The sequence below is a fragment of the Gymnoscopelus microlampas genome, assembly GCF_963454915.1.
Source record: "Gymnoscopelus microlampas genome assembly, chromosome: 3".
NCBI classification, from domain to species: domain Eukaryota; kingdom Metazoa; phylum Chordata; class Actinopteri; order Myctophiformes; family Myctophidae; genus Gymnoscopelus; species Gymnoscopelus microlampas.
In genome coordinates, this window is record NC_139940.1 from 6724852 (window position 1) to 6740146 (window position 15295).

Here is a 15295-nt window from a genome sequence, read left to right on the forward strand (position 1 = left end):
CTGTACAGCATATGAATGTACTGAACATATAGAATACATAATGAATACTACACAGCATGAGTGCTGCTACCTCATTAGCCGCAGCACACACGCCAGGAGACTAATGCTCGCTCATTCCTTAACATCGAACAGGAAATTTAACGACAACCCGGGCCGGCCTGTGAGCAAGGCACTAACACTGCCACAGTTAACGGTTCTATTCCCACCATGTGTGTGTATGCATTAAGGTTTCTCTTTAACCGATTGTGGATCAGTCACTGGTCCTTCGTTATAAACACTGATAGTGTTTAAATAAATAATGTAAACAGTTTGCTTTGCTGGCCTGGAGTCAGCCTGAATGTTTAAAGTCACTTCAAAGATTTAGGACCTTCAAAGACAGACTGCTCTGTGTTCCAAGGACATGGCTTATCACTATAGCTTGAGATCATTAGAGAAGTTCATTGAAAAGAATCAAAACAGCACATGTATTTCCACTGGTCTTCCATTATTCATGTTGGAAGAATATACTGTTACACACAATAGACCATACTTTACATACAGTCTGTGTTTATTTTGATGTGATGTCGTTATATCAATCTTAATGTAAAGCACTTTACATTAACACTAAAACTATAACATTATCTTTTAGAACTGATGTGACTTCATTAACTTTCAACTAAACTTCATGGCGAATGCTATATGTTTGCGTACGATGTAACCGTTAATGACACTGTTTCTAAGCATTAAACCGCCTCGCTGACATGTTGTGTGTGGTGAAGTATTTTACTGTACATGTTTGCTGTATGCTGCTAGCCTGGTTCCAGACGAATCTGCCGTTGCAAAATTGCATGCACTTTAGCCCTCGGCAGATTAGGTCTGGCCCCTCTCCATAGAGATTTAAATTCTCTCCCTCCGCAGTTGTGCGGAGCCAACCAGGGCCCAGTATCCAAATGTGGGCGGGCTTATCACCTTATTTGGAGCAATGACGTACAAGGAAGCACTGCTCTGATTGGTTCGTTCAAGGAAGCACTGCTCTGATTGGTTTAGGTCTAACCAATAGAGTCCGATTGGATCTTTTTGTAACCGCCCCTTGGAAGAAAATCTACCGTTGATAGGGACCAGACTAATATCCACGCAGTGTGTCGTGTGATATTGTCTGGCTACGCGAGGCTAGTATGCTGCTGTTCCTCGAACAGGCTGTGAAAACAAATATTCCTCTGGAGCAATAAAGTGTAATTAATCGATACGAGTACTGTACACAAGAGAGAGAGAGAACATTATTTTGGTTTCGGTTCCTCAATATTGTAGCAGCAATAACAATAACAACAGAGATGATGTATGAATAACGTACAGTATTAAGTTAGAGGGTGAAGAAAATGAGCAAAGTATGTACATTAGTCAGCACACTTTGAGGTGCTTGTAGGTGCTGTGTGCATGGGTCCTATTTATTATACTGTGTGTGTGTGTGTGTGTGTGTGTGTGTGTGTGTGTGTGTGTGTGTGTGTGTGTGTGTGTGTGTGTGTGTGTGTGTGTGTGTGTGTGTGTGTGTGTGTGTGTGTGTGTGTGTGTGTGTGTGTGTGTGTGTGTGTGAGAATTGTGAACACTTTAATAACCTACTCTTGTTCTGTCTGGCTTTGAAGTTATCTAGATATTGTCTCCCTTGGTAACTGGTAAGATGTTGGTTCCTATGGTAACTGGTTGATGACGGTTTCCATGACAACTGGTTATTATCTTGATACTGTTGCTACAGTCCGGCCGTTAGATGTTCAGCTAGTAACAGTCTTACAGGAAGTGAAGTGAAAGTGTTGATGTCAGTATGTAACCATGACAACAGCACTGTTTACATTCCTGGAACCATGGAGACAGCACTGTTGACATGCTTCAGTATTGTGTCAATATAATATCTGAATAAGGCGTTTACATTGAAAACAAAATACTTGTATGATTCCCATTATTATACACAGGCCTAATACGTCATAAACTATGTGAGTGAATATAATCAATATAGCCTATTTATCATTTTGTCACTATCAGATTGCTTGACAATGAAATTGATATATTGTAATCAACCACCTGCTATCTATGAGACATAAACATGAATTTCTGGCTGAGTTATACATAGTTTGTCAGTGTCACGCACCAAAATAGCCAATCTACAAGTTCACAACATGTTGCAGTGTGACACATTGTGAGCTTGTAGATTGGCTTAGAAGTATAAATCAAACTTTATCTCTAAACTGAGGAACCTATTCATACATCAGCTTCATGCAAGACAGAGGCATCTCCATACTGTGAAAAAAAACACTTTAATAAAACATTTGGTAGCACTTTGAAACGTGTTTTTTGTTTTTGTCCAGTGGATATCGGGCACATGCCGACAAGAAATAAAAGCACTTAAATACTGAACTGGTTTGTAGAAAACAGCCACAAAAAAATAAAATAATAAAAGATACAAATAATAAAATACAGTAGCTAGATAGTTTCTTTTCCTTTTTTTTTGGCATGCATTTACAGAAAACCCTCACAGCACATCATAACACTATCATCATACACAGTCTAATTCAGTGGTGCAAACTTAGGTCATGGGAGTTATCTATTGGGTTACGGAGTTGTGTACAGCAGGATTAGAATCGCAACATGCTGTTCTAATGTCAAATGCTCACTTTCGGAGTTATTATTATTATAATATTCATTATTATTATTTTGCTAATAAGTGAATTTGCTGATAATCCTACTGTATGTTGTTTACTGGTAGGTGTTACAGTGCATACATTTGTATATGTACTTTTAAAGGGCAGGGTCTTTTTCAGTCAAACCTGTTTGTTTGATTTTTTCTCAAAATAACTCACAAAATGTTCCATCGTGACACTTAGCATAGTGGATTAGCACATTTTGCTAATCGTCTTACAACAAAGTATGTTGGGCTTATAAGCAGTTAATCATGAATAAATAATACATTGGTTTGGGTGATTATAATCATGGATGGTTCATTGCGGAAAACGTTTGTGCACGTCTGGTCTAAAGAGTCGCCCACACCTAGGCTGATAACTATAAAGAGAACTATAAGGATAGTGATGTGAGCGTCCACTGATCAGTGGTGTAAAGTAATTAAGTACATTTACTCAAGTACTGTACTTCAGTACACTTTTGAGGATTTTTTACTTTACTGGCGTATTTCCCATTTTCAGTACTTTTACTTACTACTCCACTACATCTCAGAGTCAAATATTGTACTTTTACTATGATATTATGAAACATACATTAACCACTTTAGCCCTATTTTATACCTAGGCTATTTGAAAATAGCAGATCTACAAGCTCACAACGCGTCGCATCGCGACGCGTTGTGAGCTTGTAGATCTGCTATTTTCAAACATTTTAGTACTTTACTTTTGGTACTTTAAGTACATTTTGGTGCCAATACTTTTGTACTTTTTTTTAAAATTTTGAATTCTGGACTTTTACTTGTAAACAGAGTATCTCTATATTGCAGTAATGGTACTTGAGTAAAGAATTTGAGTACTTTTTCCACCACTGCCACTGATGAATGAACGATTAATATTCTGTAAACATGCTGAATGTGAAGCCCTGTAAATTCAGATGGATTTTGATTGGCAGTCAGTCTTTCTATTCATGAAATTGCTCTGAAAGTGATGACATCATTCGCCCCTGTCGTAGTTCATAGTATTTCCACTAGTATCATTCTTGGTGTGGACAGCCCTTAAAAGTCTGTGTCTTGACAAGCACCCAGAGCTCTGATTATATGAAATGATCGGACCCATGTTCTAATGTGGTCTGACCAATCAGAGCTGACTTCAATTCATAACGTGCAACAAATCCAAACAGTTCAAATCAGTTCTTTTGACATAGAAAAGCAACACAACTCCAAAATATTCTTCTTCAAATAAAAAACTTAAATCACTTCATCACCAGTTCCAAACCAACTGGTTGTAAGACAGCATATCAAATCAGGCAAATAAGGCTCAAGTGCTTATCTATCATTCTGCTAAAAGTCAGAGCTGCAAACTGACAGTCTGACTTTGAAAACATGTAGCTTTAGCTGCTTAGGTGAGATTAAATGTCTCTGTTACCAAGGTTTTGATTATTGTGTGGTGTGTGTGTGTGTTTAATTACAGCTGTTCCGAGGTCACTGGTCCGACATCAGTTTGTCCATTACCTCTGTAGTTTGTAACATTATCCAATAACGGTCCCCTTTAAACTGCTGCACCTGCAGAGGAGAGGAGACAACAGCAGTATTCAGTGTCATACGTTTCCAAAATAATTGTCATTTTAACCCATTTAGACCAGGAACGCATCATTTTTTAGATTTCTTTGGGCTATTCAAAAATAGCAGATATACAAGCTCATAGCGCTATTCTTTAATAGCCAAAGAAACCTAGTACACATGGTTCTCAACGTTGGGTCTGGGAAATACCAGGGGACGAAAGGGACCCTGGTACAAGCTCTGATACTGTGTTCACACTGGCAGCTACAAAGATACAGGCGACCATTCATTTTCAATGGAAGCCAGAGACATGAAGATACAAAGACGTTTGTAGCTGCTACAGAAGATACAAAGATACAAAAAGGTTGAAAAGCTTTTGTATCTGCCAGTGTGAACGCAGCATGAGAGTGTACAGTAAAAAAGGATTTTACGGTGTAGATTCCGGACCCAGAGATACAAAATGTGTATCAAATGGGAGTCCGTGGCCAAATGCATATCATACTGGGGGTCCTTGAAATTAAAAAGCTTGAGAATCACTGGCCTAGTACGATTCAGGCCCACCAGCCGGTACATGGGTGGAAAGGGTGAGAAGGAGGTGTGAGCAGGGAAAAGACACACCCACTAGAGGGGTCCGGCTGCTGTGTCATTCCACTGTGTCATTATGACATCACAGACTTACTTCCTTCCTGTGCAATGTCGGTTTGGCAATCTGCCAGCAAAGCATGCTTGCCCTTGTTTGCGTAGATTATTTATTTGTGGCGGAGAATCAAAATCAAATCAAATGTATTTATAGAGCACAGTTAAAAACAACTCTCATTGTTCTAACGTGCTGTACAAACAAAGCAATATACGCAGAGCAGAGCAGTCAATAATAAAAAACATATAGTAGACGGTCAAGTAGTAAAACGTTAAAGACGACAAAGCAAACCCTTATAAGATGATACAAATTCAACTATCAAGGGGATTCAAAAGCTTGTGAATAGAAGAGTCTTGAGGATTAAAAATCTAAACGGAGGGGGCAGATCTGACAGAGAAGGACATGTTGTTCCACAGCTTAGGGGCTGCGACAGCAAAGACCCGGTCAACCATAAGACTGAACCGGGAAAGCATCTGTGTCATTTTAGATTTCAGCGTTGGCTATTCAAAAATAGCACACATACGAGCTTGTACATATGCTATTTTTGAACATTTTAGAAAAAAAATGTAAGAAGTGTTTGAAAAATGTTGAATCATTTCAAATCTTCATTTTCAGATGGGGGTCCGCAGCCAAATACATATCAATGCCACGAAAAGGTTTTAGAACTGCAGATTTAGAAGGCATTTGTCGAATCAGCCTCAGGTCTTAATGGGTTAAGTTCAGTTCTCGGGACGGCTAGGATCCCCAAGTCCCCATACAAGAATGCACCTTATATGGATGTGTTTTCATGAAAACATCCTAGAGAAACACTGGCCTTAAAATGAACCCTGGAGTCCATATTTTGGATGTACTAAGCTACCAACGTGTCACAATGCAACCCATTGTGAGCCTGTAGATCGGCTATTAATATATATATAGGGCTTAAGCGGTTAACTTCGGATTCAACCTCCAATTTCCAACCTGCTTCACTTCCAATGCACCATGTTCTCCTTTCTCATTCTGAAAGTAACCTAAGCCCCCATTTTGTTGGCAGTTGATTCACACTTATCCAAATCACTATTTCACTTTGAGTATAGGCACAGGAAGTAGGCCTATAGTGTCATAGTAACACTGCGTAGCCAGCAGCCTTCTAACCAGAGAGGACACCCCCCCCCCCCCACACCCACACACACCCCTCTAGGCACACATAACTCTTTCACTATTAGTAGTAGATTCTCTCGGCATTGTGTTTGCGTTTTCATAACTCATTATGAAATGTTTTCGCGCTCGGGTGGTGCAGTGGTAAAGTCCCTGCCCACCACCACAGAGGTTGTGGGTTCAAATCCACGTGGTGCATCCAGCTTTGTCGGGCGTCTATGCGAACACAATTGGCCCGTGTTCGGGGGAGGGAAGCCGGGCGGGGAGGAGGAGGGTGATACTGGTCATTGCACATACTCCTACAGGCTGGGGGCGGAGCCTGTCAGCAGAGAATGTTGGGCGGGAGGAGTAGTCCTCCTGGTGGGGGCTCCTCACTGGCAGGTGAGTCAGTAGGATACAACAGCAGTGACAACACAGAAATGTGTGTGGGGAGGAATTAATTGGCATAACGACTAAATTGGGGAGAAAAAAGGTGGTAAAAATAATTGGCTACTCAAAAATTACACTAAAATTAAAAGTTTGTCCTCACCTCATGATGTTTTCCATCAAGAAACAGTGGTTATAGTTTTACTATTCAGATCCACCCTGTGTGTCCTCTGATCTAGGATGGGATACTTGTACTCCTTACTATTGGTTGATTGTAACGTGACTGACCTAGGATCAGATGTAGCAGGGAGGGATCAGTGTTTGTTTACCTGTCTGCTGGGAGCCACAGGTGACTCTGTAAGAAGTCCACAGACTGACAGCCAGCAGGAATGTAGCGATGAAACCAAACACCTGCAAAACAATAGATCGCTGAATTATCTTTATTTCATACAAAAGGACACACACACATGCATTACTATCCACGTCGGGACGTCAATAGCGTGTTTTGATTAAAAAAGCTATTTTGGGCCATTTTTAAGACAAACTTGCCCTGGACTGCAAAACCCCTCCCTTGTGTGGTGTTAAGAGTACTGTACATACGGTACCAGTATGAACCAGTATAAACCAGTGTGTTTGGTGTAATGTCAGACCCGTGGAAAAGAGAGTTACGTCACTAGCATAGACTCCCATTGTAAGAATGGAATGCGGAAATGCTCTGTCTACCTCAATGAGGAAGTTCCAATGTTTGGAACTACAGCCCATAGCAGCCCCGCTTTGCGGCGTGATGGAAGCGTGACGTGACTCTCTCTTATACGGCTCTGGTGTATGTATACCAGTATAAAGCAGTGTGTTTGGTGTATGTATACCAGTATAAAGCAGTGTGTCTGGTGTATGTATACCAGTATAAAGCAGTGTGTCTGGTGTATGTATACCAGTATAAAGCAGTGTGTCTGGTGTATGTATACCAGTATAAAGCAGTGTGTCTGGTGTATGTATACCAGTATAAAGCAGTGTGTCTGGTGTATGTATACCAGTATAAAGCAGTGTGTTTGGTGTATGTATACCAGTATAAAGCAGTGTGTCTGGTGTATGTATACCAGTATAAAGCAGTATGTTTGGTGTATGTATACCAGTATAAAGCAGTGTGTTTGGTGTATGTATACCAGTATAAAGCAGTGTGTTTGGTGTATGTATACCAGTATAAAGCAGTGTGTCTGGTGTATGTATACCAGTATAAAGCAGTGTGTTTGGTGTATGTATACCAGTATAAAGCAGTGTGTTTGGTGTATGTATACCAGTATAAAGCAGTGTGTGCTGTACGTACCGATCCAGCCACTAATTCAGAGTAGCCTCCGCTCTTCACAGCGGCGACGATGGAAGCGATGAGGACGAGGAGGGTCCCCACAGCGTAGTGCAGGAACTCCTACACGTGACACATGACATGCATGCTTTTACTCTACATTTCAGTTGATTGGCATCTACATTCAGTTGGGTTTTTCACCACTTTCAACCTGGCTTGGGCATGTCAACCTATTTTGGGCATGTCATTATTAGGTGAACACACAAATTGGTATCCTGGCCCGAAAATGCATTTTGTGTTTATTAAAGAGCTGGAGAGACGAAGAGACCTACTGAACCAACACTCAATGATTATCATCAGAATATAGAGCTATTTAACACTTGATTTAACAAAGTAATATATCACTTAACAACACCGTGGTAACAGTTTCTTAATTTTTTGACATCTCAACTTCACACACACACACACACACACACACACACACACACACACACACACACACACACACACACACACACACACACACACACACACACACACACACACACACACACACACACACACACACACACACACACACACACACAGAGAGGGGAGTGGCGTTGACCAATCAGAGGTGTGAACAACTTCAGCAAACCGTAACACAAGCCTGTTCTCTTCAAACAGAGGAAGTTGAACTTCCTCGGCCACATAATCAGCCCATGTATGGATGTATTACTACAAGTTGGTTGACTGCTGGTCGAGTGGTCAATCACTGCCTTCTGTGGTCTGTTATCAGCTCATTCACAGCACCTGTGGTATTGGACTATTTTATTTACCGGAAGCAATTAAATCCTTTTTAGGGGTGCAACAGTTAATCAAACTAAATGATTGGATTAATTTTAAAAATATTTAAATGTATATATTTCCAGAGCGTTGCATCACTATTTGTGCCGATACCACTGTACAACAAAGTATAAAAAATACGTTTTAAGAGCTTGATCAGATTAAAATAAATATTAGAATAGTTTTACCTTGCTTCTTGATAAAACATAAATACAATTATTTAAAAAAAAACACGCTTCTTTATTATTCAATTACTCGAAAAAGTAATCAATAAAATAATCGCGAAGAAAATATTCAATACTCGCAGCCCTAATCCTTTTTATAATCAATGGAATTATTTTGTGTCAAATGGCGACCCGATAGCCTAATGGTCATGGGTGCATATACAGGGGTGCACATAACTGGTGCACAGGTGCGCATGCGCACCCAAAATAAATAATGGGCGGTACATCAGACGGCGTGAGACGCTTTTGCGTACCAACAGCTGGGACAGGAATTTCCAAGCTTTTATTTTTTAGCAAAACTAAAAAATAAAAGCCTGGAGATCGAGGCTAGGAATTTACTTCCTGAAGAAACACTCACACATGCACGGTGATGCACGCCCATACACAATACACACCCATGGGGAGGAGGCGGAGGTGGAGGGGACGCATGCTGCAGTGGACGTGATTGTGTGAGTGTTGCCTCGAATCCTGACACAGTCAGTCGCGCGACTCTCCAGGCACTCGTCACCGATGATGAACGCACCGTGATGGTGCAAAATATGCCGTGAACGTCCCAATCTGGCGGATAAAAGCAGCGCAGCACAGGGCACCAACCTTGGGGAGGGCACCAAACGGCGAGGAAAAAAACAACGAAAAACGGCGGAATTTAGGCACTACAACATTGAAATGCACCGGTGAAGCGTCCTTTTTTTTTCGAGCAGCACCCCCCCTGTTGAAAAAACAGCGCCGGGGGGCACCGGACCTTTTATTTACCATTTATTTTGTGCGCACCAAGTAACATCTCCAGGTGCTCTTCTGAGTACTAGACCAAACAAGTTATGTGCACCCCTGTGCATATACCACATAAGGCACAACATGCCTTCGTCAGCATGTCCCTGGTTCAACTCCCGGGCCGGCAGGACTGTCTGCCTTGCCTTATCTCCCTCACTGTCACTATCGAAATAAAGCAGAAACAGGTGATGCAAGACCCCGCCCGTTGCATCACCACGCTGAGGTTTATTTCTCAATAATGACCTCCGTCCTCCTTGTCAGAGTTGATTTTGACAGAAAAGTTTGGTTTAGCTGTAGTTATGGTCTTTTGAATATAATTCACTTTAGTTTGAGTCATGTTTTTGTCATCTGAAATGTTTTAGTCTAGTTTCAGTTGAATATATATCATAAGGTTTTAGTCAACTAAATCTACAGTTGATTTAGTCGTCAAAAATGTATTTCGGCGGGCCGTTTGGCGTCACAATGCCGGATTTATACTTAGCCGTGTGCAGAAAAATAGCCGGTCTACAAGTTTGTAGATCTGCTATTTTCGGAGCACAACACCCACATACAACCAAGCAGAAAATGACTTGTCTTAGTTCTACTGGATCTCTTCTCCACTAGTCCCTCCCTAACATTGTAGTCTAGTTTTTATTTATCGATTTAGTCATAGTTTTAGTCATCATACCTTAAGTTTATTTTTCGTTTTTATTTTGTCTTAAATCTCAAATTTGAAGCAAATGGTTGTCAAAATGCATTTTGTTAATCTGAACACTTTCATCTGTAAGACAGTAGTATGTAGGATAGACTTGATCAAGCTCAGAGAGAGAAAAGTCTGGCTGATGTTTTTACTTAGGAATTCAGAAAACTTTAAGACTTTTACTCAAATGGTATTCTAATAGGTGACTTTCACTTCCATGCATATAGGCTACCAGCAGCAACAGGGGGATTCCCCTGAGGAAGACGGCTGGTTCCTGTATGGTTTGACAATATGGCACCACCAAGATATAAGATATAGATTAAATATAGACTCCTGGAGATAGAGAGAGAGAGAGAGAGAGAGTGCCTCAGTACTTTAGCAACTGTCAACCTGGTGTCCCCATTTCGGGGCTTGTCATTAGGTAAAAAATAATAATAAATCAAAATTTTGGAGAACAGCGAAAAAAAAGCCGATCTACAAGCTCACAAAGCGTTGAGATGTAAAATGTCGTACGACTAAGTATATAGGGCTTAACCCATTAAGACCCGAAGCCGATTCTACAAATGTCTGTGTTTCTATATCAGTGGTGCTCAAACTTTTTCCAGTCAAGGACGCCCAAAATGATATGTATTTGGGCCGCCGACCCCCCCATCTCAAAATGTTTTGTTCCAGGGACCCCCATGAAGCAAAGAATAGAGTTAAAAAATGTTCGCTTTAAACAATATATATTCAAAAATTTGCACACATTTTCACAATTTTTCAAAAATAGCAGATCTACAAGCTCGTATCGCGGCACTCAGTGTCGCGCTATAAGCTTGTTTATATCACCTATTTTTGAATAGCCAAAGTGTAAAATAATGCTTTTTAGCTCAAATGAAAAAGTGACACAGATGCGTTCCAGGTCTAGGGATTATGAAACCCTAGGCTGATTTTGTAGTTTTCCAGTTCACATTAAAAAACTACAGCAGGGTAAAAAACATAGCAGGCTGTATAATACCGAACCCACCAAAAGGTTCAACATGATGTAAGCAACACAGCTGAGGCTAATAAAAATCAATAATGGGTGTGTTAGATTTAGGCGTGTCCATGTGCAATGGCAATACTGTTAGCTACTGTCTGTCTATGCTTGCACATTGGCATATATCCCATGGCTCTGGGCACGTCTACAACGAACACGTCTATTATTTTGATTATCTCCAAGCAGCTGAGTTGCTTACTAGCCTGCCATGTTTTTAATCTGCTGTAGTTTTTACTCAAAACAAACTACAAAAATCTGCCTAGGGGGCTCATGCCCCTTTAAATGAGTGGTTAAACACTACTTTCATTCTTTCGTGGGCATCTATTATTTTTCAAAACAAGGCAGCATTCTTTTTGTCTCTGCGGTTCTTAGAATTTTGAGATCAGCCTTCGTACAGGATGTTTTACACGCGCGCACGTGCACACACGCACACACAAAATCCTCATTCATTTCATTTGTAACTCTGAGAGTGAACAAATGAATGAGTCTCGAGACTAACAAATGTACATTGGTTGGCTTTTCAAAAATAGCAGATATACAAGCTCATAGTGTGTCACCGCGCTATGAGCTTGTAGATCTGCTATTTTTGAAAGATCATGAACATTTTTGCAAATCTTTGAATTTATATATTTTTCAAAGCGAACATTTTTAACTCAAATCTTTGCTTCTGGGGGTCCCTGTAGCAAAATGTTTTGAGATGGGAGTCTGCGGCCAAATACATATAATTTTGGGGGTCCTTGACATGAACAGGTTTTTGAGAACCACTGATATAGTTAGGATTTAGAAGACATAGTAGAATCGGCCTCAGGTCTTAAAGGGTTAACACACACACACACACACACACACACACACACACACACACACACACACACACACACACACACACACACACACACACACACACACACACACACACACACACACACACACACACACACACACACACACACTATACTTACAGTGAGAGGCCAGTTGATGCAGGGTATTTTCTTCTGCAGTCTGAAGATGTACATGAGGAAGAAGATGAGGAAGGCGAACAGGAACCAGAGGGTCACCACCTCAAAGTAACGGTAGGAGTGGTAGTCGGTCCATACTCGTGCACAGTGCACACACAGGAAGGCTATGAGGAGGGTGATCTGCGCGCACACACACACACACACACACACACACACACACACACACACACACACACACACACACACACACACACACACACACACACAAACGTCAGTCATTTAGCTGACCTTCTCATTGCAGAGCAACACCTTTATAGAACATTCTAATGCAACCAATTGTAAGGACAGAAACATGCTCAGCATAATGTATGCTCTCACACACACACACACACACGCACACACGCGCACGCACGCACGCACGCACGGGTTAATGGGCTGACAACTGACACTGTCAACCAGCATGTTCAGGTTTCAGTATCCGGCATTGGCCAGGTTAATGCATGTGAGAAATACGCTCTCTCTCTCTCTCTCTCTGATCAAGCTCTCTCTCTCTGATCAAGCTCTCTGAATGGGTTTCCACAGAGCTATAGTTATTGTGGTAGAAACAGTTAAGGATCAGACCCCCATGTCCATGTCAGATAACAGCTGCTTCATTTCCCCAAAGACATGGGCTAGATTAGGCTACTTGATTCTGTGTCCCGTTTAGCTGTTTTAAAAAAAAGTATGTATGTATGTATGTATGTATATATATATATATATATATATATATATATATATATATATATATATAGCCTATATAAATATTTATGAGTTCAACCCAGCAGTGGAGTAACAAAGTAAAAGAAGTCATCATGGAGAATACCCTTTTCATAATCACATACAGTATATCATATTATTGAACTATAATTATTGATATTTAATTTTATGACTTTATCCTGCTGGGTGAGTATCTATCTCTATCTCCTATACAACTAATGATGATACATCATCATTGTTATTTGATTTAAATGTATATTAATAATTTAGCTGACCTTTATATTAATAATCTGAACTCAAAAAGTAACTAAATGTTGAATAGCCTATAAAGTAGCAATATATGTGCATGAAATGGAATTACTCAAGTAGCTCTATTGTAGCTACTTTTAAATATGACTTTTCACCATCACATCCCAACTTGGGATTCCCAAGTAGACAAGAGTACAGTGGTGTAAAGTAACTAAGTACATTTACTCAAGTACTGTACTTAAGTACTAATTTTGAGGTATTTTTACTTTACTGGAGTATTTCCAATTCTCAGTACTTTTACTTCTACTCCATTACATTTCAGAGGCAAATATTAAACTCCACTACAATTATTACTTTAGTAGTTACTTTGTAGATTTTGATTATATTACAAAACATACATTAACCACTTAAGCCCTATAGGCAAGGCATTGTGAGCTTGTAGATCTGCGATTTTCAAAAGATTTGTATACATTTGAAAACTTGTGAAATGTGGACATTCTGCATAATGAGCACTTTCTACTATTGGTACTTTAAGTACATTTTGATCCCAATACTTTTGCACAATAATTTAGTAGTAGCCTACTTTTACTTTAAAGAGAGTATTTCTACTATTGACACTTTTACTTAAGTACTTCTCCCATCACTGCTTGCTTTTCACCATCGCGTCCCTCCCAACTTGGGATTCCCAGCAAGGAGAGCAGAGTAAACTGATCACCCCAGGAAGCAACGACTGGTGAGCTTGTAGATCTGGGCTCAGTTGCACCACCTCACACTAAGTTCAAACTTAGCCTAGTTATATAGCTTAAAACACATTCAATCCGGGAAAGTGTCTGTGTCATTTTAGATATCTTTGGCTATTCAAAAATAGCAGATATACAAGCTCATAGCGCGGCACTATTTTTTGAAAATGAGTGAAAATGAGTGCAAATCTTTGAATATATATTTTAAAAATGTATGTATATATATATATTTAAAGATTTGCACACATTTTCACATAAAAAACAAAAAATAGCAGATCTACAAGCTCATAGTGCGGCACTCGGTGCCGCGCTATGAGCTTGTATATCTGCTATTTTTGAATAGCCAAAGAAATCTAAAATGACAGATACTTTCCCGACTAAATGTGTTAAATGGCTTTTTTTAAAGCCATTTAAGCTATAACTAGGCTATGTTTGAACTTAGTGTGAGGTACGTGCAACTGGCCCCTGGTGAGCTTGTAGATCTGTTCTTTTTCGGCGATATTCGCGACAACAACCCAGCCCCATGCAGTTGAAACTTTACTTTTAAACCTTAAACTTACTATCTGTGCTATCTTCAGTAAGCCCGGCACGGAGCGGCAGTATCCCAGGTTCAGAAAGCCTCCATCTGAGCTGGTGGTCGTGGTGGTCGTTGTCACCACGGTGTGCGACATGCTGCTACAATGGAACTATGATATAATGTATCCACAATGTATCCACATTAACTACTACACTACTGACCCGTTGTGATGATGTTACAACAGGGTGGAGCTCGAGCTACTTTTTTCTCTTTTTTTTTCCAGGAACAAGCGACCATTAACAGAGTACTCTATAGTTCCCATTGCCCGGAGGCCGTGACTTGACTGTGATTGGGTGGTTGGGGCGGTTGTCAGGGCAACTCGCAGTGTTATTTTATTTCTTTTAGCTCTACAAATAGTTTGTGTATGCAGCGGTGGGAAAAGTACTCACATGTTTTGCTTTAAGTAAATGTATCAATAGACCAATTATTTGTTTACTAACATTGAGCCTGGACGCACAGGTGATTGTTTCACGCAATCAATTCCCAACCTGTTTCGGGGTGCACTGGTTTCAGCACACCCCAACCCCCTCTTGTGTGTGTTGGCTAGTGAGACGCGTCCTAACGAGACCTGATATAATGGGTTTCGTTGCGCGCATACTGGCTGCACGCAGCCAGTATGACGTCGTCTGTTAAGGGGTCTATACTGCAATGTAGATATGCTCTGTTACAAGTACAAGTCCCGTGTTCAAAATGTACTTGAGTAAAAGTGCAAAAGTATTGGCATCAAAATATACTTAAAGTAACAAAAGTAAAAGTAAATGTACTTAGTTACTTTCAACCACTGGGTTGTCAGTATTCTTCTTTTTTTTTAGCTCTACGAATAGTTTGTAGCCTACAAGTAGGCTATATCTATATG

The 15295-nt window shown here is 40.3% G+C and overlaps 1 protein-coding gene across 1 annotated transcript; it reads right to left on the minus strand.

Moving 5' to 3' along the window:
• Positions 1-2266: 2266 nt before the first annotated feature.
• On the minus strand, positions 2267-14625 carry cmtm7 (CKLF-like MARVEL transmembrane domain containing 7). The gene is made up of 5 exons (XM_084052530.1): positions 14423-14625; positions 12121-12297; positions 7669-7767; positions 6674-6755; positions 2267-4207 (listed from the first exon to the last, which is right to left on the minus strand). Exons 1-5 carry the CDS (start codon positions 14531-14533, stop codon positions 4194-4196), a joined length of 483 nt encoding a protein of 160 aa, XP_083908656.1. The 5' UTR covers positions 14534-14625; the 3' UTR covers positions 2267-4193.
• Positions 14626-15295: the final 670 nt, after the last annotated feature.